General features: G+C 43.6%; 1 protein-coding gene across 1 annotated transcript in view; it reads left to right on the top strand.

The window, feature by feature from the left end:
- The window catches only part of igsf11 (immunoglobulin superfamily member 11), a 94,840-nt gene that overhangs the window by 712 nt on the left and 68,246 nt on the right, over positions 1–25,882 (top strand). The window contains exon 2 of the mRNA XM_068585757.1: positions 25,629–25,658. Within this exon, the coding sequence (XP_068441858.1) occupies positions 25,629–25,658 (30 nt within the window). The remainder of the gene's footprint in view (positions 1–25,628; positions 25,659–25,882) is intronic.

Below are 25,882 nucleotides of genomic sequence, written 5' to 3'. Positions count from 1 at the left end.
GACTTATACATATAGAGAGAGACAGTATTCCAACGGATTTATAGTCTCTGTCACGTGTCCGAGTCATCGCTATAACGCGTCTCCATCAGCACTGCACAAAAAAAACAAACAGATGTATTTGGAATTAAATTGTGCCATGAGCTCAACCTCTCCATTCCGAGAGCGCGTGCCACATCCATTTGATCCCCCTTCCTCCTTAATACTGTATGTTTGGATCAGGCAGACAAATCCCCCCGGCATTTCCACAAAAAACTAAAGCACCGATTTAGAATGACTTTTGCCCGGTAAGTCGTGTCATCTCTCCCAAAAGCACTTTTGATTGCGCACATCTTATCCATAATGTGCCCGGGTCGTGGCTGATATCGCTTTGCGCGTCTTACACAACATAAGGAGGGAACATTACTGACTTTTTGCTCCCTTTTTTTTTTTTTAAACCCACGCATCCATTAACACATTCAAAAGTGGCACAGTATGAGAGGGTTTAAAAAAGAAAGAAACGGTGGATGAGAACCACCCGAGAAGCTCAGGAGGGGGAAACCCCAAAGGAATATAACGACACATCCTGTGGGGAATAGTGTGTGTCTGTGTGTTGACTGTGGTGCTTTTTAGTTTGTTGACCTTAACTTCCTATAGTCTAGTTGTGTTGTTTGCAATACAACAATACAAGTATTGGATTCTGTGCTATAGGAGGTGAAAGTTTGTCATATGTTGATGTTGTTGACCCTTCATTGATGGACACTTAAGACTCGTCTCTGACATTTGTCAAATGTCAGATTTCCTGTAGTCCGGGGAAAGCATTTTGGAAATTCAATTAAATAAGTTGCAAGAAAATAATGACCACTAAAAGAAAAAGGTTAATGGTGCAATACATTAGCGTCATAAAAACATATATTCATGCATATATGAAGTATAGGCTGTTAAGTGAAGTTGTCTAAAATGAATTATGGGGATAAGACATCGCTTTAATTAAAAAAAGAAAAGAAAAAAGGAATGAGTTCATTAAACTTTCTTTCACACTATGTACAAATCTTTGATATTTAGAAAAAGAACAAAGTGGAAAAATGCTACAATGACAACCAAGTCCCCTTGGAGCTCCGTGTCAGGACACACAAAGCATGTCTACTGAGCCATGGACACACACACACACACACACACACACACACACACACACACACACACACACACACGTCTGCCTGACATGTCAATTTAGACAGAACAATTGTGTGAGATTGCATTCGGTCCTGATTGCCAGGTGTTTCACTCCGCTGCTCACTTATTTAGCTGTATACCTCTGGACTGAGCGGTTGTATTGTGTCTTGTCAGCTTCACTCAGGGTTACACACACACACACACACACACACACACACACACACACATATTTGATTTGACCATGTCTCACCTGATAAAGTGGTTTGAAATAAACAATTGTGGATTGCGACCACTCTTTTTTTGTGATTCACACGTCCATCCAATTCCCCTAAACTGCCGCAGCCACCGCGATGACCGAAGGTTCAAGTCTACGAACGACTTCGTAGAAAGAAAAAACTGATCAGCGTCTCAGCGCCGAGGAGCACGCTGGACGGTTCTTCTTCTTCTCTACTTTTGACGTCTTGGTGTAGCGCTGCCAGTGTTTCTATAAATACATTGTGATGCAGCAAAGTCAGCATTGATTGTGGTCGCTTGTTTTGGCTGCGTGTTCTGACCTCCACTTTTTGCATGTCAGACACTGCCACTCGATTGATGTTATCTGTTTGTTGTGTTAACCGACACCGGGTTGTTTCGTTTAGGACACAACGAGGTGTCTCACTTTTATCTCGCGTGTACAAAAAAGTGTGTTTTGGGGCTCAAACCTTATACACGTGTGTGTTCATACACGTGAAATCTGACCTCTGACCTTGCGGGTAAAGTGCGAGCCACTGAGCCAGGGCCCTGCGCGTTCACACACTCGACAGTTAAACGGCGTTGGAAAGGTGGAAAGTTTTAGAAAACCGTGAGCAACCACGACAGGAGGAAGTCAAAGCCATAAATGACTCGGACAAGTTTGTCCACTCAGCAGTCGTCGGAGGACATGCCGTGTCCTTCTCCTGCCGCCCGGCCTCCCCCGGTCACACATGAATATTGTATCGTGTAGAAAATCTCACAGCTGCACGCAGTGGAGACAACTCGAGGCCGTCCAAGATGTGCAGCGCTGAACACATTTGGGGAAAGTTTGTAAAAAGTTGAAAAAGAGTAAACAGCAACGGCTCTATACACGCTCATGAAGCGATCGGTTCCGCTGTTGTCACAACGGAGCCCCGCGGCGATACCAAACACAGAGCGGCTCTGTCCACGATGCCCCGATTTAACGATTCACCCGGAACAACCCTCCGGGGTGTTTGCGGGGACTGATCCGGAGGTCCAATCAATTCTAGTAAATTAAATTTCGAGCAGAGGTGGTGGCTCTGAACTTCCAACAACGACCGTTTGTTTCGGTTGTGTCTGCATAATAGATATAGAACATTTACAATTATGCAGTGAAATGCTTTGGATGAGCCTCCAGACTTCAACCCCACTGTTCCGTGTGTGTTGGAAAGGAAGAGTCCAAGGAGCACTCAAGCATGAATATGAAAAGACAACATGGAGGAGTGTTTTTTTTAAAAAAATTTTAAAGCTCATTGACATTCAGGGCATTCACGTCGGCATCAAAGCTGAACTCAGACCGGCTCTCATCTCCACTTTCTGTGCGAGCTTCTTAACCTTTGAGGCTCGGCTAAACGTCCCGCTATGAAATTGTACAGCAGGCCACGGTGGGATTGTTGTTTACATGGTCGCCTTTGCTCAGTTGGCTGATTGCATTTCAATCAATTTGTTCACATGTGATGGGTTCACAGTATGAGCGAGGATGTTTTTTGATGAAATGAAGGCTGAAATGCATCCAGCAGTCGAGGTAAAGAACTATATGAATGTCAATAACTATACCACAATGTATCACCGGTCCAATAATACATCTGCTAGTCACCAAAATGATATTTACTGTGTTTCTATTGCCACTTTAAAGCTGCTCTTTTTCCACTTCATTTTTTGCACATTTTTTGCCAGCTTGCCATCTCAGGCGGTTTATTTGTTGTTGTTTTGTATGTGTGGTACCTTAGCATCCAACTGAGAGCATGTCTCTCAGTCTGGAAAAAAAAAAATCCCTGCAAATGCAGAATACATACGATGGAAAATCCCGTCTGTGTCAGTTTTATCTGATAAGTAGCGTTTTTTTTTTTTTTTTCTTTCTCTCCCCTCCTCTTTCCGCCTGCTGCTAAAAAGGAGCAGCTGGAACAAGAGTGTTGGACAGATGGAACTTTCCACCTCGATTATTTCCCTCACTAAAAATAGCTTCTCAAAAAATTAAAAGACCCCTTGGGACCGCTTGCAAAGTGCATGTGCGTGTGTGTGTTTGAGCGACAGACAACTTCAGACGACTGGAGGGGGCGGATGGGGGGGGTCCTCAGATGATGGCGGCGGCGGCGGCCATACTGGGAGTGTGTGGATGAATAAATGATGGGCAGATATTTGGAGGGGGAGAGCGCCGCGTTCGCCCGGTCCCACGGTCTCTTAAGCGCACATTAAACTAGGCCCACGAAGAGTCCACAGGCTGCCGCGCGGCAGTTGGCCAAGCATCTGAGGCAAACATCTGATGTGGTCAGTTCACAGAGGTTTGGGGGGGCTTTGAGCTTTTTTTTGGGGAGGGGGGAGGGTTTAGTTGTACCTTTTAATCAGAGTGGCGAACGAGGGAAGCGCGAGTCTGGAGGCAGCGGGGCGATGCAGAAATGTGTTCAGTTATGTTTCTAGCTGCATTTGGGTTATTTCAAAAAAGGAAGCTCGGGTGTTGCTCGTCACAAAAAAAACAGAATCCGACCCACGGACAGGTGGCGCGCTTATCAAACTGCGAGATCCAGGTTTGTCGTCTGTAACACTTAAAGTGGCAAACACTTTGCCTTCCAGGGGAAAATTCATTCATTTTAAATGAGCGCCTTTTTTTGATTTGATGACACGCAAGACATTTCTTCCGTAGAGTCAAGACAGTTGGAGTAAAGAAATGTGTGTTGCAGTACTGCAGTGCGCACATTTATCTCAGTATGCTCGGGCCACAAAGAGATAATTGCCCTGAGCAGTGAGATTAGTTCTCGATGGAGTAAGTGTGATAATAGCGCTATTATGAAACATGATGTTATTTAAGAACCTGCAAAAGGCGAAACACCTCCACTTTATAACTCAAGCATGGAAAATGAATCACTGCAACGATGCTTTTGTATGTCTGGAGGAGATGGGAAGTCCATTGTGAGACTGTAGACCTTCTGGAAGAAGTGAAAACTGACGCTGAAGTGACTCGAACTTACATCAGAGGGACGACTCCTTTGGTTGCAAAGATACATCTGATTGTATCTAAGTCATTTTGTAAATTATGGTCCTTTTTTAAAAAAAAGGAAAAAACAACATGTGAAAATCCTCCCGCGCCAATTTGAGGTACCAGCATGCCCCATTCAGACAATCTTTTGGCATAAAATACATAATTTTTCCATTTTTAAACCCAACGACACAGTTTTTTGGACTGAAACTCCTTCCTAAGAGACTAAGGTTTTGTTTTATTATGTTTTTTTGTTGCAGATTCCGATTCTTTAGGTCCAAATCTTTCCTAAAAGGTGTCTTATTGACCGCTCCAGAAGGCATTTTTGGGGAATTTGGCTAATATCATGCTGGATGTTCATAGTTATGATCAAAATATCTTTTAAAAGTTATTTTTTTCAGATATACATTTTTTTCCCAAGATTTTTGCTGAACAAACACATTCAATAAACACAAGTATTGGAATTAATTTGGGGTTCCTGCAATGACTCAAACACAGGGGAAAATGAAGTCTGGAGCCAACATTGGTTCCATAGGTTTTAACGGGGTAAACTGCGGCTGCCTTGTCGTTGACAAGCCGCTACCACAGCAACTTGCCAAGCTCTCCTCCATATATCGTCATTTCTGGCCCAAAAAACAATACAGTGGCGACTCAAGGCTTCAAAACGGTCGTCCACAAACCAATGGCGGATGTCACAGGGACCTCGTCGGTTTCTTTTAGAAAGCCCACAAAGCATAACTCAATCTACATGCTTAAGGGGTAGAAATCTGCATTTTGATCCATACCGCAATGTGACAGATATTACCATCCGGGTGAGACAATCTTTAAATCGATTTACCTTTCCAGTGTGTGAGTGTGTGTGGGAGAGAGGAGCCCCGGGCTTATACATATTTAAAGTGGATGTCTTCCTCCTGTCGCGGCACCCTGAAGATACTTCTCCTTGGAAATGAGCAGTGTCGCTTGGCTGGCTCCCGAGGCTTGACGGGACCTTTGCTGACAGGAGTCCTTCATGACATCAGTAACTCAGGAGACATCCGGTACATGCAGATGTAACATTATGGGCGGAATAGAGTTTGGATGAGTGTCGTATGGCGATGGAGTTGAACTCTCTGTGGCTACCAATGCCTTTTCCGTTGGCTGCTTACGTGCGTAACACATTCGTGAACAACAGTTGCTCAGTGTTCAGGATCGTCTCAAAGGCTCAGAATGAACAAAGAGAGTGCAAAGAGAGTCTCTTTCATCCCGTGAAGCCCAGCAAAGTCATGAGTGCGAGTCAGACTTTCCTGGGGGTAAATTTGCACCCAATACTAATTTGGGACATTAAAGTTTACTCTGTCTATCCAATGCCATAAAAAACAGTCACAAATTGGGGATTTCCATAGACTACACTCTGACAGAATAATTATTTTTTCACTCGCTCAAGATCCTTTGTGATATAACATCCTTATCGGAAAAATACAAAACAGTAATTTGACTTTAAATCCATATAACAGTTTTTTTTTCTCGACGTTAACAACCCAAAATATGTGCCAGCATCTAAAATCTACTTTTTGCACTTGCCTAAAGGTCCTATTTACACTTCATTCATCCTCGTAAAGGTGATAGACATATTGCTGCTGGCATCTGCTCACTTTCACGTTGGCAACAATGAAAGGGTTATTACGTTTATTGACTCATTTTACGAAAAAAAAGGTCCACCATTAACTTCAGTGCACGTGTGATATATTGCCGCTCTATATTAGTGTCTGCCAGCGGGTCGTTAGGTTGATCTCTGGTGCTACAAGAATAGTCGTTGTGTTCATCATTGTAAGCTTTTATGAGCTCAGATCTATAGCGAAGGAAATGCCCCTGTGCACACATTATTCCCACAAGTGTGTACTAACAGGCAGTGTCTGTGTGTGTGTGTGTGTGTGTGTGTGTGTGTTTATTTGTGTGTGTGTGTGTGCGTGTGTGTCTGGGACCTCATATTCCCCAGACAAATGAATTACTGTGGATCCCAAAGGATCAAGGTTTCCCCCGGACTGCGATGACCTCATCAGTTTGATCGACCAATCAGGTTCTCGACTGCCAGTTTGTCTTTTAGGTTCATTAGACAGATTCACGCTCTCCAGTGAGCTCAATGTTAACATGAAAGGAAACTTCAGGCTGTGCAGCTGTTCTTGTTTATGCATACAGAAGGGAAGAGCATTTGGACTTGGGCAGTCAAACCTTTTGGAAATAAATGGAAACATCTTTCAGGAACTCAAAAATAGATTTTCATAGCAGAGGAGTTATCGGTGTTATTATTAACATATAAATGCAACTGTGGTAGGCTAAATGACATCAGTTGTACAATGGATTTAGTAGGGGTGGGGGAAAAAATCGATACAGCACAGTATCGCGATATTTTGAGCGGCGATATTGTATCGATACACGGAAGCTGAGTGTTGATCTTTTATTTAATCAATTCTAAACGTTTTTTTGTCCTAGAATAATGACATCACTATATTTTTTGTTGACAAAGTTTTCCTTTTGGGACAATGTGCGGTTGAAAAAATGTAATAAATCACATTATATCGCAATACTCGATAATGTATCGCGATAATATCGTATATCGTGACGATACTGTATCGTAGGACCTCTGGTGATTCCCACCCCTCGGATTTAGTAAATTGCCAATGAAGAAAATTAAGTAACTTGATGAAGCAAATAAATCAATCCATGGCACTGTTACAGCCCGGGCTCAGTGAGCTAGATAAAGCGGAAGACCACACAAGATTTAAACACTATTTTATTTTCCACTAAGTGCAGTCTGTAGGTCAGTGGTGCTTGTAATGTAGAATAGTAAGTAGTACGTTTGGACAGACAGCTAGAGGACATATCGTAGTGGGAGCTGCATTCACAGCAGGCCGAGAGGAAGGACGGGACACGAGCGAGTCCTGAAGCAAAGGGCTATACATATAAGTACGCTCAACTGTACTCCCTGGAGTACTGTGGCCTTGTATCACTAATTTGAAATTGATTGTTAATTGATCGACTAAATGACCTTACAGCACTTGATGAACCCGGCAGCTGAACTGGACACATCGTGTCACGCGGAGAGATAATGCAGAACCTGTGACCGGCGTGGCGGTCCATTGGCTCGTCTTGATCAGATAATTGTGCAGACTCTAAAAATACACTGTGGGTAATTTCATATGGGGAAGGTGATTTTGTAAATTGCTCACTGTTGCACGGAAGGGGTTGTCCGTGCTCTTCTGTAATGGCTACGTTTAACCGTTAGCTGCCCGGTTGAGAGCGCCTACAGAAATGACATCTCTCTGAAGGGTCGGAGGTCACCGACGTGACGCGGTTTACAAAAAAAGATGGAGGACTACTCAGCATACACAACACTTTTCGTTGTGTTTGTGTAAATACCCTGAATCCTGTTCTTTTCCCTCTGACAGCAACATGTCACGTTCGGTGTATCTTTGTGATCAGAGTGAGCCGATGAGTTGGATTTGAAACCTTCCGCCTGTCATCCCCGACACTCACGTCTGCTAATGGAGTGAAAATGCAGAATGCTGCAAAGTGAAGAGAACAGAGGGGGAACAAAGTGAAAAGGGGGACAGATTCTCCTGCATTAAATATGCCCAGGGCTTTTCACAGCCATAGGTAATTCATAAACTGGCTGTTGGGCGTAAGGCAGTGCTGTTCTATTTGTGCATTTGCTCTTTTAATCTAGTTCAATGTCTCTCCTCTCAACTTCTATTCACAAGAACGAACAGACAGAGCTGAAGCTGAGTTTTAGTGAGAAACAAAAGAAAATAAACTCACAGGTTTGTTACTTGTTACAAAACAGGAAAAGGTTGTGCTCGGGCTGTCACACATCTCAGGGTTTTCTCAGCCTTTAATCCAGGAGCTCACTGTGGCTGATAATAGAAGTAATGTCACGAAGAATACAATGTTATCACCACCAATAGAAACGGTAAACACTAAGAAAATACATTGCAATAAATGGAAAATGATCAATAACGAAAACACAAAATCTAATGAAGCCGACTATAGTGTGCGTACAGCTAATCCCACAAAGCCCATTGCGCTTATACTGTCGGGTCGGCATCACACTCCACTCGCAGTGCTACTGTCGGCTAGGACTGAGACATGAGATGTCCCCGCAGGAGTGGAGGCTCCTGGTGTGACACACTTTGGCTCTCAGTAAATGTGTGTTAACTGCCTGAGTCACTCCCTTTAGGAAAGGTTGCGCATCATTGCTCTGTAGTTTTATTATTAGTCCCTCTTTGGCACCGTGCCACACAGCCGTACTCTTTTTCTCAAAACATTCCCACTATTCCCCCCTCAACATATTTTTTTTTTCAAAACACTCAAAACAATCCGACTTTTTTCCCTTCATTTTTTCTACTTTCTCTCCGTAAATATTCAGACTTTCTTAAAACATTCTGTCTTTTTTTTAATCAAACCATTCTGAGTTTTTCTCAACATTTCGACTTTAAAACAAATATTCCAACTTTTATCTCAAAACATTCTGTCATTTTTTCCTCAACATTCTGACCTTTTTTTCTGACCTTTTTCATGACTTTTTTTTCTCAAAACCTTCAGACTTTTTTTCCTAATACATGAATTGCATTTATTTTAAATACAATTTTAATTGATTTGTAATCCCTGTCATGCCAGTACCCTTTTTAAATGAGAAAAAAACAACAATACGATGAACCACAAACTTCAAACATATATCTTTACAAAGCTGCATTCATGTAGCTCTTTTATCCAAACGCTGTACATTTCACCTGTCCATCACCCATTCTCACTCTCTCAGACACAGACACACACACACACACACTCTGTCTCAGGTGTTAATCCTTCAGAATACAGGTCAAACTTCCCTCTCTTTCTCTCTTGTATCATTCCACATTTCCTTCCGACCTCCCTCCTTTGCATTTGTGTTTCGCTTTCCTTTTACATCACGCTGTTTCCCTATTTCCCTTTTTCTTTGCCTCTCTTTTTCACCCTCTATTTCCCTCTGTGCCTCGCTTTCACACACTCTAAATTTCTCTCCCTGCCTCTTTTTTCACCGTCCTCCTACACTCTCCTGCCGACACACAAATGACTTTCCAGGGATGAGGGTGAGACTGAAAAGTGGTCCCCGCTTGTTCTGTCCTCGCAGACAAAGGAATGAGCATGTCAAAGCTGATGCATGTGAACAGCCAGGAAGAATGGCGAGTGAAGGCGTACAGTGAGAGAGGAAGAGACAGCGAGAGAACGAGAAAGAGAGAGGCTAAGCACGAGAGATCCCATCTGTGCATTGTTACAGCAGACATCACCTTAACATTGCTGCTTTCATATCCAACAGAACAGGAGGGGGCACAGGTGGGACTTTGACAAACAGGGGAACGCACATTTGCCCAGTTGCGTGCACACATACACAGACATTCAGATGCCCTTGCAAACTAACTCCATAGACGTACAGTGCATTTGCAATGCAAGCACATGAACACACAAACACTGACAGATCTTATTTGCCCATTTTGGTGCACGAGTGTGAGGCATGCCGAGGCACCTGAGGCAAAAACACCTTTTAATTTACAGACTTACTCCCAGTTTGCATAGGACGTTTCCCTTTGAAGCTATTATTTATTATGGGTGGGGGGAAAAATCGATACAGCACAGTATCGCGATATTTTGCATGGCGATATTGTACTGCTACACGGAGGCTGAGTATCGATCTTTTATTTACATTTTTTGTCCTAGAATAATGAAATCAGTTTATTTTTTGTCAACAAAGTTTTCCTTCGGGGACAATTTGCTGGTGAATTTTTTAAAATAAATCGCATTATATCGTGATACTCAATGTATCGCGATAACATCATCTCGTGACGATATTGTATCGTGGAACCTCTGGTGATTCCCACCCCTATTTTTTCTATACTTATATTTCACATGTTGGTTTAACTTCGACCACTAAGCCTTGTTGAGGGCACTCTTAAAGTTAATGGCTGACAAAAATGAGAAGACGAGCACTCTTTTCGCACACACCCTGTGAGACCTGCTTCTGGTGGCGACCACGTAGGCGGTGTTAGTCTCACAGGAATATGAGGGGGCAATGATATCAGGGGGCACCATATGCTGCTGTGCCCCTTCAACTCTTAATCCATGCCTCGGCTGCCTTATCTGGTTGCCCTCCCTGACAGCCTGGGGGCCCGGTGGTGGGGGCCGGGAAACACTGTCCAGCGAGCCGCACACCGCTTTGTATTCGTAATGTGCTCAATTTGCAAATCCACTGGGCCCTAGATAGTTCTGCCAAAATGTGAAAGGCCAAAATTCCACACACAAAAACAAACACACACATGTTAAGGATGTACCTACCCACCGACACACACACACACTGAACCTTCACCCCCACCATCCCACACGCATTCATATCACGAGGATATTGCACAGACTTAACTGATAATGCCAGATACTAGTGTTGTCACAGACCCCACTGAAACACACACAGACATAGTGTGTGTGTGTGTTTGTTTGTGTCCTATTTGTCCACTATCCTACAAAAAAGCCTTTTAAGTAGATCCCGGCTATTGCAGGAGCTTTAAATAAGTATAACACAATAATGGAACGTCCATCCATGCACGTTTGTCCCACATGACATGGGGGTGAAGGGAGGGCTGAGGGTGGAGACACAGAAGCTTTATTCAGGAAACCAACTTTGGAGAAATACACTCTTCATTATGAGAAAGTGTCTCTGTAATTAAAGATACTCACTTTGAGATAAACCCAAGACTTAAGCAGCCCTAACAACCCGTAACTTGCTTCTTACTTCAATCACTAACACAACAGCGGCACAGCGAAATCAGCATGGACTGTGAATGATGCAACATGCTCATTTAGATGATTCACCGAATTATTGACTTCTCTTATCTCTCAGCAAGTGTAGAGAAATAGGCTACGCGAGCGTCCTTGTGACTCCACTTGAAAGAGAAAGTGATGCGATCAGGATGTGGTGTGAGGTTCATAACTGATACCTTTTTAATTTATTGCATGCGCATGCAGCCTCCTCTTCTGCTTTTTGATATGTTTTCCTCTGCTGTAATTGCTATTATTGCCAAATTGAAACCCTGGTGCTTTTCACATGACCGTGGGAGGCTGCGACTTGCTCACTTGCCTCCTCTGATGAGCCGCGGCTGCTGATCCGTCGCCAGCTTGTCCACTAAGAGGTGATTTGTGAATATGGAACAATGTGTAAACTATTGAGCCAAGGCCCAAATCATCTGCTAAGACTGGCTTTGCTACAGATTATGTCTGTCATTTGGTCTGTGACCCTGGCTTATAGATAGCTTTGGCTTTATTTGATCAGTTCGGTGACACAAGCGTGACCTTGCGTGCAAGCACATGTATAGTATACACATAAGCCACACTTTATTGTAATTAACGCCATTCAACCTACTGTATCTGTCAATGTAGTTCATATTATTTTTTAGATTTTACACATTGCTGTCGTTCACCATTTCCGTCAGAACATTTCCAACATCAAAATCTACTTGAAGAGGATGTGCAATGGCCATCACCTTAATAATGTCTAAAAATACTTTGCATCCACTGCCAGGTTCTGTAAAAAAACACCATACACGATGCCGTCTGGACAAGCACAGAGACAAACGCACACTTGAAGCCGACATGTGTAACTCACAGCAGACAGGACGTGAGTGTAATGATGCAAAAACAGAAAAGCAGCTCTGGATTTGGTTCTGGAAAAGCTGATCTGACTCTGTGTACTACTCTTTAAATTAAAGCAAAAGAAGATAGTGTTTCTTTCCCAGGATAAACAGGGATTTAGATTTGTAGATTTACACAAGTTTATCTTTCCGAGGGGATGCCGGTTCGCTAAAGATATGTGGCCTGGTAGGAAATGCTCCACTGCCTGCTAATTTCCCCTTGATTGTCGGTGACAGTCTGCCAGCCGGCACCCTGTGATCGGAAAGGCGTGACAGGGTACATACGGGATGGTGAGATCAGATAAATATGATTGTGTGAGTTTGTTTGCTATTTATAGGCGAGCAGAAGCTGCAGTATTTGAAATCAGATCGAGCGCAAACTGGGAGCCAGTGAAGGAAGGTCAGGATGTTTGCAGTGTGACCAAAATTCTGATGTGATTTCATATTTTTGAAGCTGCTTTTTTTGTACGATTTAAATGTTTCTGCCACTGTTGATTGGAAGTCTGGAAAAAAACATGGCATGGGAGTTTGTGAAAGTTGATGAAACGTGCACAGAATGCAATTTTGTGCTAAATTAATGTAGTAGAGTCATAACAGAAGTTGTTCTTTCAGGCGACTAGGAATGCAGGTTTGAAGGTATCATTTGCAAAGCTGTCACAAATGAAGTCATGATCATGGATATCATTTTGCAACACGTAGATAGAAAATAGCAATGGGCCTCAGAAAGAACCTTGCGGCACACCTGCCATTTTTTTTCCAATCAGGTTTTGAATCTTAAAAAAGCTTTAAATCATACAGCGCTTTTGTAAGATTGCTTTCATACGTGACTTTAGTGGTGGTTTGAACGTGAAATGTTAGAATAGTCTACTCCTGAAATAGTCAGATGATTGAGAGGACTTGTCTGTCCAAGAATTCAGAATGAAAGAGAGGACATAGCGCGTTAATAATTAATACATGAAGAACAAATTGAAAATCATTAGGAGTGATTCTAAATAGATTCCTAAAGTAAAATGGAGTGTGAGTGTGCTGCGCCATCAATCAAGGTGGTTGAAAGCGGTGATAGTGTGCTTTTGTCCTACTGCTCCTACAAATACACTCTCCTGTGGTTATTTGTTTATTGTCCTCGGCTCCCATATACAAACATATACGCACGCACATGCACACGCGTACACACAAGCACCCATGCGAGATGTACACATCTACACAATGTCAAACAATCCAATTTGCTACCATCGAGTCAATTGGGGTAATTAGCCAGAGACTATTAAGTCTCTTTCTCCCTGTGCACTATCCCAACTGTAATTATGGCAAAGCAACAATGATGCGCAATTACAGTTCACCGTAATTGCTCCAAAGTGATGTGATGTCAGTAAAGATGGCAGAAGGGGCGCTGCGATGATAGAACTGCGCTTTGCAATATTGATAGACAGAGAAAATCGCAGGGTGAGCTCAGTCGGAGAGAGCAGGACAGAGCCTCCTCACGGGGAGTCGCATTCCCAGGATTCATAAACATTCCTCATAATCAGTGGCAGAATATCAAGTGATCCATCTTCTCTGGTCTGTAAACGGTTGACATTTTCCCGTAATGAAAGCCGTGAGATGAAACGCATGGGTTTTAACGACGACGTGAGATGATCAGTGACTCTATTGTACCCGGCTCGAGGGTGCTTTATCAACATTGGACAATGTCGGGGATGATTTCTCCATCGGAATATGGGTCATCAATGGACAGATTTAAATGTGTGGCTCTTCCTCTATTGTGCATTGTCATTAAGCAGAATAGGGCAGTGTAATGCTTTAAGAGAGCGCTTGTCTTTATTACTGTACCACTGGGCGACGAGAGAGACGCAGAGATGTGGTGTTTATTAGAGCACAATGGAGCAAAATACTCATTGTTAAAATGAGGAATAGGAGTGCTGGTAGAGCCTGCCATCGGATGCCATGCGAGATAGGGGTGGAAATCAGCAGAGGTGCCTCAATACAATATCGTCATGATACTTAAGTCCCGATACAATGTTTTCACGATATATTGAGTATTGCGATATAATGCCATTTATAATATTTTGTTCAACCGCAAATTGTCCCCAAAGGACAACTTTGTCAACAAAAAATAAATTGATTTCATTATTCTAGGACCAAAACGTTTAGAATTGATTAAATAAAAGATCGATACTTGGCTTCCGTGTATCGAAACAATATCACCATGTAAAATATCACGATATTATACTGTATTGATTTTTTTCCCCCTCCCCTTATACGAGACTCACTCACCATTGTTATAATGACACATGCTGAGATAAAAGATCATGAATACAGGTTGAACTGCAGGAGCTGAAGCAGCCACTCCGTAATGGATTATATACCACCAATTTTAATTAATCCTTCGTTTGAATTACAATGAAAAATGAATATTGCCTGAAGATTAGATGAGGCAGAGATGATACAGTGTTCCAAAGCTGTTTATCAAAGCATCAGAGACACTGAGAATGAGAGCTAAACTCTTGAAGGAACGTGAGTGGGAGAATAACTGGAGACCAGTGGACTGGTGGAGAGGTGAGCGTGTGAAGCTGAGAGAACAATTTAGACACACAGGCAAATTTCACACCTGGTTTAACAATTGGGCTGCGGATGGGAGACCCGAGAACCTGATAGTGGGTGAGAAGATGCAGGACTCAGGGTGAGTGGACCTAGGGGTGGGGGAAAAAAATCGATACAGCATAGTATCGCGATATTTTGCGTGGCGATATTGTATCGATACACGGAAGCCGAGTATCGATCTTTTATGTCATAAATTCTAAACATTTTGGTCCTAGGTTAATGAAATCAATTAATTTTTTGTTGACAAAGTTTTCCTTTGTAAATCGCATAATATCGCAATACTCAATGTATCGCGATAATATCGTATCGGGACTTAAGTATCGTGATAATATTGTATCGTGGCACCTCTGGTGATTCCCACCCCTAAGCGGACCGGTTCTAGAAATGTGGTATTTTAAAGAGGAATGAAAGGAATGAAGCGTTTACGCTCAAAGCTTAGGGAAAGATTGTGGTTTGGGTTAAATATTACTACAATAAACACGTTGTGTCTTGTGCTTCAGGACACTTTTGACCCCCCCGCCCTCTCCACTCCAAAACCTAAGTGCTTGTATTGCAAGAGCAGACTGTAAGAAAACAAATTAGATATCTTGTCAGTGAACATTTTGCAAAGAATGTGAAATACTCCTGGCGTTCAGCAGAAAGGTTTTGACACCGTCACACACCTTCAGTTATCTGCCGCTAAATGAATTTGCTCTCTGCCACTGTTTTAATGTGGCAGCTTGGATCCAGTTGTGAAGTATTAAGTCATCTCCCCTCTCCTCCTCTCCTCTTCATTTCACACTTTTTCTCGCCGTCCCTTGATCTTCCACTTTTAGTCCAAAGGGCAGGAGGCTCTCGACAACCCAAAAGCTCGATTTCCCCTCTCTTTCCGTTTCCTTTCCTTATTCCCAGCGTTGGGGACTCGTGAATGAATGCGAGGGGAAAAAAAAAAAACTTTTATTTTTACCGCTCATTTGCACTGCATTTTCTCTCGCCTAGCCTGGTGGAGACTCAGGTGGGAACGAGTATTAATAGCCTCCTTCGTTCGTGACGTCAGCCCAAATCACACATGCGCCTCTTAACGCTCAGAGGTGTTTTATGTTAATTACAAACATCACTCTCAGCAGTTATTTAGTCAGCGCTGGAAAGCGCTTGTCAGTATGAAACAGAAAATACATTTTCTATTTCTCTCCACCTGCCTGCCTCTTCGTCGCAGCATTCATTTCCAGGCCTCTTCTATCGCGGTCTCTTCTCCCCAATCTTTCTCTTCATCATTCTGCTCTCTAATGTGACTGTCAAGCAGTATTTCATTCCCCCTCTTCTCTCTATTCCTCTGCATGCCCACGTGACTAATCTCCCTCTTTGCCTCGCTCTCTTTATTACAAAAAAAAAAGGCCTGTATACTCCGTCTGAAAGCTTTGTGGGGTCCTAAATGCTAAATGCCAGTCTGTCTCTGCCAGGCGCCCGCTTAGTGCCGGTCTCCTTGGTGATGAGACCGGGCGATCAGGCCGCTCTGCAGCAGACACTGAGGGGTTTGTGATTGAGCGCGCATGTTCGTGTGTGTGTGTGTGTGTGTGTGTGTGTCAGCGTACAGTATATATATTTATATATATATATGTGTGTGTGTTTTGCTTCCTATCTGTTTGAAAAGAAGCGTCCTGTCTGTGAGGCGGAGAAAAGCAGGGCAGTGCGAAGGGACATGTATTCACTGGCTCATTATCATGTGAATGCATTATGTTTCCTGTCAACATGCCTCTGCCAAACAAGAGGGGCCCTGTTCTCCCCGCCAGGACTCAAGCGACGCAGCGGCCGGGCCCCAACCGTGGCGCGGGTTCTCGCGCTGGCACAATTTACCAGGAGTTTAGCTCCGCAGACACTGCTGCTGCCGCCGCCGCCGCTGCCCGATTCACTCCATCTGTACTGGCACCTCGAGTGAGTGAGATGGGAAGACGCCATTCAGAAACGTTGAATGATTGGGCTTGATTGGATTTTAAATGCTTATGAGATCATCGAGAGTTTTACCAGCAAGAAGATTATTGTGCACAAATGGCAATCTAATTTGAAGTCATTTCAATTGTGTGAAACATGACAGAAGTGGCTTACAGTAGGAGGGTCAAAAGCACAACATTCCTTCACAGTTTTTTCATCAATTTTTCCCAACGTGAAGCCAGACTCACATACTGACGCTGGCTCAAAAGCCTTTTCTAACACACTTGTCAAACTATGATGCTCCACTTTGGTCGCGTTATTAATGACGGTAATATTGTGAATTCAAATAAAAAACACTTGCTTTGGTTTAGGCAACAAAACGACATGTTGCGTTAAAACAGAACATCATGGTTGAGCTTAAAACAAGTACAATAAAATACTGTCAGCTCTATTTCACCCTCAACAACCCGGAGATACTTGAAGCACCTCACTACTTACCCAGTGGGGAGCCATACTTGGTGTTTTTCAGCAAAGAACCATTGGCTCATACTTGGAGGTGCTGACTCTCATGTCGTCTACATACACTCTGGACTCCAGTAACCAACATTTACACCTAACCCATGTGTGTGTAGACTGGATGAGCCCGCTCTAGTGACCCCTATAGTAACCCTGCATTGCTGCTCCTGGATCACAGGTTCAACAGACTCGTTGGAGGCTCCTTTCCAGCACCTCGGCAGTTGATTGACTATTTACGGCCTAATTAATTTTCAATGAAGCTGTATTTGACTGATATTTTTTACTTAATTGTCCACAAAAAATCCATCTTGTATCAACTGTTGACCATGCCACTAATTAAAAATAACAGATGACCTGATTTGGCTTTCTTTAATCAAATCCGAAGACAATTTTAATAACAGGCAGAGCAGTTTCCCGCAAATCAAACCTGCGGGAGCTCGGAGGAGAACCGCCGAGCAGATGGCCTTTGCCATCATCATAATCGGCCCAGTAATACAGTCTCCCTACATGGACGCTGTGTCTCTAGCTGCAGTTAGTTGGGGATATTGATCCAGCTGACAGAGACTAGTTCTTTGAGATGTAGGCGTAAAGCTCGAGGTCAGCTCTGTGGTTTGAGCTCTCATATCTCACTGGGACCAATTTAAAGACCTAAATAGCCGAGGGGGCCGAACAGCATGACTCCGTCTGCTAATGCAAACCTGAGGTGTTGTTAAGCTATATTTGCAAGGTTTCCGTGTGTGTTAGGCCAGGTATATATATATATATGTGTGTGTGTGTGTGTGTGTGTGTGGGAGGAGGTCTTATATGGACATGCTCATGCATGTGTGTGTACTCTGCTTTAAACTGCTTGTGCAAGCAACATTGAGCTGCTTTGACTTGCATGCTTGAGAGATTGCATGCAGCTCACACGCACTTATTCTGTATAAATGGGTGAATGGAAAACACCCATGAAGCCTGTGTGAATGAGCAGATCCAAGAGAGTTGCAGTTACGCATAAAATGGCTCCACTGTGGGCTAAAGCCTCATGTATTATGAAGACGAGCTGTCACTGTCTGTGGTCTGGACTCAGGTAGGGGTGAAGCGAGTGTCTGTGGTGGGCTTTTAAAGGACAAAGCCCTCTAGGAATCGCCAGTGCAAAAACAATGAGGGAACAAAACACGGAATTAGTTGGGAGTCGGATCTTTTTATGAATTTTCTCGAAAGTTATTTAACTTATCTGAAAGTAAATCAAGAACCAGAATCCCGGCAAGAGACCTGGCCAATAAAGACCAACAGACAACACATTTAAAAAATGAACAACGGATAATCAAACCGCTTCCAAATCATGTATTTTTTATTTAAATTGTTTGATGATGTTAGAAATACACTCATTGCCTTTCTCTATGGTCCTCATACAGAAAGCTCAGAGAAGCGGTTGTCCGCTACTCTTTATTAGAGGTTGGGAACATAATCAGATATGCATTTGCCAAACCAACCGCTGAGTCCTCATCCTTCAAGACTTTTCTTTTGTAAAGCTGAAAAACACTTCTGATAAGCATAATGTAAATCTGACCAAACAGGACTTAGTTTAGCACATACTGGCGATTGTCTGGCAACCTCACGGTGATGACAGGACTCCTGACAGTGGCTGTGACAGGCCATGCAATAGTCAGGTACGTACTGTAACTGCCTGTAAAACCACAACCCTAAGTGGTTACGCTTTTCTTTTTTTTTTTCACATACAACATGTTCATTAGGATCGCCGCGGGCGGCTGTGGCTCCGTGGACAGAGCGGGTTGTACTCGAACCACCAGGTTGTTGGCGGTTTAATCCCCGTCCTCCATTGATTACATGCCATCAAAAAACATTTCCGGACTGATTTGGGGACGAAAGAAGGGAAATTACGCAGTTTACCGTCTACTGTTTGGGCCTAATTCATTTCAGTCCACCAGCCTAAAGAAAATGCTTTTGCGGGGGGAAAAAAAAAAAAAGCTTCCCATGTCATTTTGGTTTGTGACAAGTGATGGAGGCTTTGATTGAGAGAGAATGTAAAAATAATCTGGCTACCTCTGCTGACAAATTGACTGTAAAATGGCCTTTTGATAAAAGCATACGTGGATCCACTAAATTGGCTCCAGCAGTCTCACGCTCTAACGTACCAGTGCCAGACTGAGCCATAACTGTTCTTATTTCCTTCACACTTTTGCCAATTAAAACAAGTCTTGTGATTAAAGGCCGGCAGTCTGCTCGGTGTGTATATATTATATATATATATATATATACACTGTACGTGTGAGTGCATGTGAGTTTAACAGAGATGTAAATAGGCCTTTTTGTGCGAGCGAGGCCACGCTGGCGAGTGTCTCTCGTGACATTGTCTATAATAGCTTGGCCCGTGTGAGATTAAACGCCACGCATTTGCATACGGGCACGTGTGCCTCTGCGAGTGTGTCTTCATTAAATCGGCGCCAAGAGTTCTCAGTTCACATACGGGGCTAATTGACCTCCGGAGACGTGACGAAGAAGGTCTGGATGCTATACGATTACTCTGCATTTGCCGTAGATATGAGATCTGTAAAGGCTGTCGAGTTCTGAGGTGGCTCATTACTTTTTAAAACGAGCCATTTGAACGCACCGTTTCTTGGATTGTGAACGTTTCTTTTTGATGTATTTCCATTTCAAGATGTTGGGTATTTAAATAATTAGTTTGCTGCCAGATAATCTGACCGCAATTTGAACAACGGCAGACACATACGGGGCACATTCTCGCCAGGTGATCATTTTGAACAACAAAGTTGCGTTGCGGCGCTTTTGGAACGGAGCTCCTCGTGTGTGTGATTTTTTTATTTTTATCACGAGCAGATACATTTTATATGAGCAATATTAAAAGGTCTGATCATCAATGATTAATCGTCTTTGTGCCGTAATGTAGGTTAGCTCCCAGGAGGCTAGCTAGCTGGAACGCAAAACAAACAAATCATTCTCCATCAGAGGAAACATATTTTAACAGCCTCTCTGTTGCATTGAAATGACCTGTATTCCCAAAGACAACTGATGGTGAAAAATTATCAATGTGATGATATTTATATATATATATATTTATCACAATACTCTCAGGAACAGTGTGCACACACATGAGTGAGCACACACGCTCACTCAGAGGCATTCGCAGCTCCGCACAATCAAAGCAAAAAAAAACTAATAACGCCTTTCTGAAAGCAAACAAACTTGATTAAGACTCAGGAGGGGGAAGAGAATCAGGTGCGAACACCGTGGGTCATGAAATCATGCGTGAATGCATGCCAAGGACGTTGTTTTTAAAAGACGCGGCTTGTGTGTGGGTTTTAAGAAACGCGGCGCCCTCCTGAGGGAGTTTGTTTTGGGCATGTTATCTCCATCCGCCGCCGCTCGCTACCTGGTGAGCATCTTCTGGCTGAACGCACTCGCAGGAGAGCCGAGCGTAGGCTTCGCCTCCGGGAGAGCAACATTGTGTTGTTTTTTTTTCTTCCTTGAAGCTGCGTTCATTGAGCAGCACTGCTCTGCTTTTTAACTCGTTCCTTTCGAGGCAGACCCAACAAAAGGCACATTTCTTACTCTACTTAAAAGGTTCTGATTTAATCCCTTCAGATTACCAGCAGTGAATCTTTTCCCTGGTCACAGGTCATACACGTTGATTCACCGTGGCTATTTCAAGGTATTTCACTTCAAACAGTGACCTCAGGAACGCAGGCACAGCTAAAGAGCGATGTCTTTGCAAACCCCTCTCTCTCTCTCTCTCTCTCTCTCTCTCTCTCTCTCGCTCTCTCTCTCTCTTTCTCTCTCTCTCTCTCTCTCTCTCGCCACATTCCCTATTCCCCAGGCCCCTTTCATCGCCCTCTCCCATCCATCCACGGTCCCTCGGACTTTCCCCACCACCGGACTGCCCCTCACATCAACACACCTGTTCCCACGTCCCTCATTAGTTCTTTCAGTCTCCGCCCCCTACACGCTCACCTGCATCTCGTTACCCCAGCAAGCACTACTGTCACTGTCCGGACTGGTCCAGACCTGCTTTCTGTACATGTGTTTGGACCACGTTCTTGCTTTTGACCCTCGCCTGCCTCTCAGTACTGCGTTTGGGTCGTTCCCCGGTGGCCTGTACTCGCCTCGACCAGCGCTCTTAGAATAAAGGTAAATGCATATAATTATGTTACAGAGGGGGTGAAGCAATAGGAGGTAAAACAAATAAGCAGGAACGTTTGAAATAGAATGTTTAGAGGATGATTATGTGATTTATGAACATGGCAGATTGTTGTAAACATCAATGTAAGGAATCCTCTCACCCGACTATCTAATTATCTCTCTGGCTGCTGCCACTGATCTGCAGTTTCTCCACCATCTGCATACGTGTCATCCATGTGGACATTTATTCTATATTATTTAGCATTGTTACAACAGGTAACAATCTTTCTTTTTTCCCCTGTGAAAGGGTTTTTTCTGCATTTTTTGGGGGGGGAGTTTTTCCTGATTCGATGTGAGATCCCGGGAAATTTGGCGAGGCAAATTCGTAATTTGTGATTTTGGGCTATGCAAAATAAACTGTATTGAATTAAAGGTTTGTTTTTTGATTTGTTTTTGATAAGCACATTTTCTAAATTGTATTTATTTTTTGTGTACACTACATTTGATTTGATTCAAATCTCAAACTTCTGAATGAACTTCTAAATGGCCAGCAAGAAAAAAATCATTTTTATGTTATAATTATTTCTTTTGATGATACCGTGACACAAATTCCCCTCGAAGACAATAATAAAACACTAAATATAAAGACCTATTCCCCAGCACACTGCGAGTGACAACAATCGCACAGCCTCTCAAGTTGAAGACATAAGTACCCGTCGACGGCCTCAGCTATTAAATAAAGCCAAAGACGAGGAGCCTTCCTTCCACATCTATCTGGTCAGTGTCTGAAACGCGTTGGCAACGCTGTCATACTGAAGAAGATGCAGTTGAGCTCCATCAGGCTGGATCATCCTCCAGACAACAGACTCCAGCTGTGGACGCGGACATACTGCATTCGCTGTTTCACATATGCCGCCATGTAAGTTGCTTGTTTTCACAACCAGCAGCAGACATAGAGCAACATTGTCATTCATCTGGAGTTGGTTAACTGGAAAATGGAAGACCATTGAGTCTTGTTTAGCTCTGTCTTGGTCTCCATCAACCTCTGACAACCACATATGTGTCTCCCACGGTCATTCTGAATGGTTAAATATTGATTAAAGCAGCTTTAAATGGCCAACCAGTGTCAAAAAGACTTCTTCTCATATCCACGAGGTTCCACCTGCTCTCAACTCTCACCGTTAATCCTCCTGAATCAGTTCATCGTTCCTTAACTTTCTTCAAATGTAATGCCTCTTTTCTGTTTATTCCCACGGACGCCTCCAGAGTCCGAGGAAAAACTGCCAAACGAGCAATTACTGAGACCGGCGCAAACAACCGAGGCGGAGGTTTGACACCGAGAACAAAGAACGCAAAGATTAACACAAACATTGATGTCAGGGAAGGGAAAGAAAGGGCGAGACGGTACACAAGAGACAATCGCAGAGGTTTGCGATGTATGCGCTCGTCAATGGGCTTTTACCGACTTTTGCTTGTGGTGTGAGGCGGGGTGGGTGGCGGGTGGTGGGTGGGGGCGTGGGGGTGATGCTACAGCTGGGGTGGCTTGGTCTCCATGGAAACTGACATTCCCTTGAAGGTGCTTGGCACCCACCGCCAATTGTTGAGCTTGGGTAATGGTTTGAAATTCCCCGTAAAAGTGCCTCAGAGGTTGAGATTAAATTCAACCTGCTCGGGGGTAGACTGAGACAGTGACTAATCGCAGCGTTTCAGCGGGGGAAGGAACGACGTGCGATGGCATTCAGGCGAGGGGGAATATATAGTCTGTTACTCACGTGTTTATTTGAGCTCTTTTGTTCTTGGCCGCCAGTCAGTTACACGGATAATACTGGCGTCATTGTTTGAGAATCGTTTCTTGTTTCGAAAGTCACTGATTGTCTCACATTCCCGGAGGCCGACCAGGTTATTTGAGGCAGGGCCATTGTCTTTATGTCCAATGTCTCAATTGTTAGCATGACAGCATGTGCACACGCTTGTTTCTTTGCTGGTATTTCGACACACACACACACACACACACACCCCCTCCGTGTTTCCCTTGAGCCTTCGCTCCAGCTGAAAGAGCTACCTGAATGCGAGCGGTCAGGCGCCGGTGCCCAACAACAAGATGAAACGATCGCCGCTCCACGCCGCGTGTCCGACTCTTTAGCCGCATGTAGCGTTAGCGCCTGCTGCCGATGGGCCGGTGAACATCTGCCACTGAAAAAGGATCAGCCAGGCGCAGCGTCGGCCTCACACTTCCAACCTTTCACAGCCAGCTCATGCTGAAAATATGGGCAATTATTTCCGCGTGCTTTTTTTCTTCTTTTTCTTTTTTTTTTTACCACTGAATACACCGTTGAGAACCTTTTAAGTTGACTTGGAATGACATTTGTAAATGTAGGTTTCAACCGAAACAAACACAAAGTGTTTTTTTTTTCTTCTTCTGGCGAGTCTGGCCTGCTCCTATTGGATTTGATCTCGTCACACGTGAAGGGGGTGTAATAGCATTCTCCGTCGAGTAAGTGCATATATTTCAAGATTATTATATCGTCTCTCTATGAAATGTTATTCGCATTGGTTACACAAAACAGCATTACTCATGTCAAATACCATGAGTGGATACACACAGGGGTGTTTTATGGTAAAAGGAGATTCAATATCTTTTTGCGCCCTAGTATTTCGGATGAGCGCCTCAGACATGAACTTGCACATGGGTGTAAAGCTTATTGGTATGCTGCAGCAGCTCCCGTTGTTTCCAGGCTTCCTGTCGCTCGGGTGGTCAGTCTCTGTTCAGCCTGAGAGAGCCAAAGGGTTTTTTGGCACCGGACATATCATTCATTTTAGAGTTTTTTTCTCTTTGCACAGGTCTGTAAATGTAACAACCGTGCACGACAATGAGGTTTTGCATGTCTCCAGAGAATAAGTATAATAAATTGTTTGACTTTGAGAACTAGATTTTTACAAAATCAGTAGTTACAGCTAATGAAGTCTGGTCTTGAAAAAGCACTGTCATTTGGAAAGGCAAAGACTTGTAGATGTACGTCTTTCCCAGCTTCTTCGCTGATAGCCCTCAAAGCCGTTTAAGTGAAGGTGAAACATCTTAAACACTCGCGACTCACATACATGTTTTCTGACCAACCAGCAGCTAGTGCTTGACCATTATCAGGCAGCAGATGTAGTGAGTATCCATCAGCAACAACAGGTCCAGACCCTGCAGAAGAAACCAGTATTAGAGGGATGGAGTACTTCAGGAAATTGGGAAGAGATTTTTTTTCTTTTTGGGGATTTCACGACTGGCGGTGTTGGTGGGCATAGTTTGGCAGTGGGAGGCGTATAAAACATTCATTCAAATTCCCAGTGAATCCATTATTCATTATGTATCAAAATGAAGATGAAAACATATCTACAAAGTATTTTCTGTTATGTCCTCTGTGGCCAATGTGCATTACCAAACCTCTTCGCACGGAGCTGGAATCATTATTCATCTTTTGCACTGTGACAATGTACCAAATATGCACTCGCAGCAATCATCACCTTTTGTTCATTAAAACCAGTGACATGTAAGAAGCATCTATGCAGCTTTGCTGGTAGCAGAAGTCAAAAAGGTCGACTGTTGCCTGTTGTACTGATGATGGCAGTGAGATGATGATGGCGGCTGGTCGGATGCAAGTCCATGGAGGCACATCTGATTTTATTGAGAGAGACGTTTGGTTTTGGCGCACATGATGCTATTGTCTAGCTGCTGATGGTGACGGAAAGACATCCAGTGCTTTGGTGCGAAAAATGCTCACAAGTCAAGGTGATGATGCAACGATTTGGTGTCCGTTTGCAATCCGCGGTACGGGCGTATCCGCGTGTGCAAGTGTGTTAGAGAAATGCTAGTTGTGTGTCGGCCCCCGTTAGAGAAGTGCATTCAGTACGTGTGTGCACACGAGATGTACGATTAGCACATGTGGATGTTGACTTCTCTTGGTGGATATGCACCCCTGCACCTTAATTACTTCATGCTCAGTGCCAGGGAAGGATTTAATTAACTGTCCCTTTTCAGGGTAGATAGTCAATAAAACACACATGCCCACGCGTCTCCCGCCTTCAAACATGCATCGAATAAGTCAATATGTTTGCTAAGCTAACGCTAATGCCGAGACTGGACTGTACTAACAATTACTTGCCGTCGCAGGAACGTAAAGTACAAGTCTTGAGTGACACGGCTCAATAGGCAATTACAGAGGAGCATTGAGAGAAGCCGCCGACAGAAACCCGAGAAAGAAGCGTGTGTTTGTTTTCCGTCTGCACACAGAGAAAGAAGCTAATGTTGTTGATTAAATTGCTTCACCGGTACGGCAGCGCACTGTATGATCTGCTCAGCCCCTGCGTACATGCTCCCAAAACACACAGATAATCATCTTCTTTTTTTTCTTTTGCAGGTTCAAGGTTTGATCTACACACGGGGAAAGGTAAAAACAAAAGTCTTCGATTTACATCTAGTTCATTTTGCTGTTTTTTGTTCTTCTTCTTTTTCTTTCTCTCTCTGCATGCGGAGGGAGACAGGAGGATTTGATTGGCAGGCATTCGTATCAGCAATTATGTGTGTTCAGGTTGTGTGCGGATGGATTGGAGAGGCATTACTGGGGGGATTTGTGGGCCAGTTTGCCGTTTTTCGCTGCACATTCACACACGC

This window comes from Clinocottus analis, unplaced genomic scaffold, assembly GCF_023055335.1.
Source record: "Clinocottus analis isolate CAN_PGR_092001 unplaced genomic scaffold, fCliAna1.0.p SCAF_2, whole genome shotgun sequence".
NCBI lineage: Eukaryota > Metazoa > Chordata > Actinopteri > Perciformes > Cottidae > Clinocottus > Clinocottus analis.
This window is presented reverse-complemented; position numbering and strand designations above follow the sequence as displayed.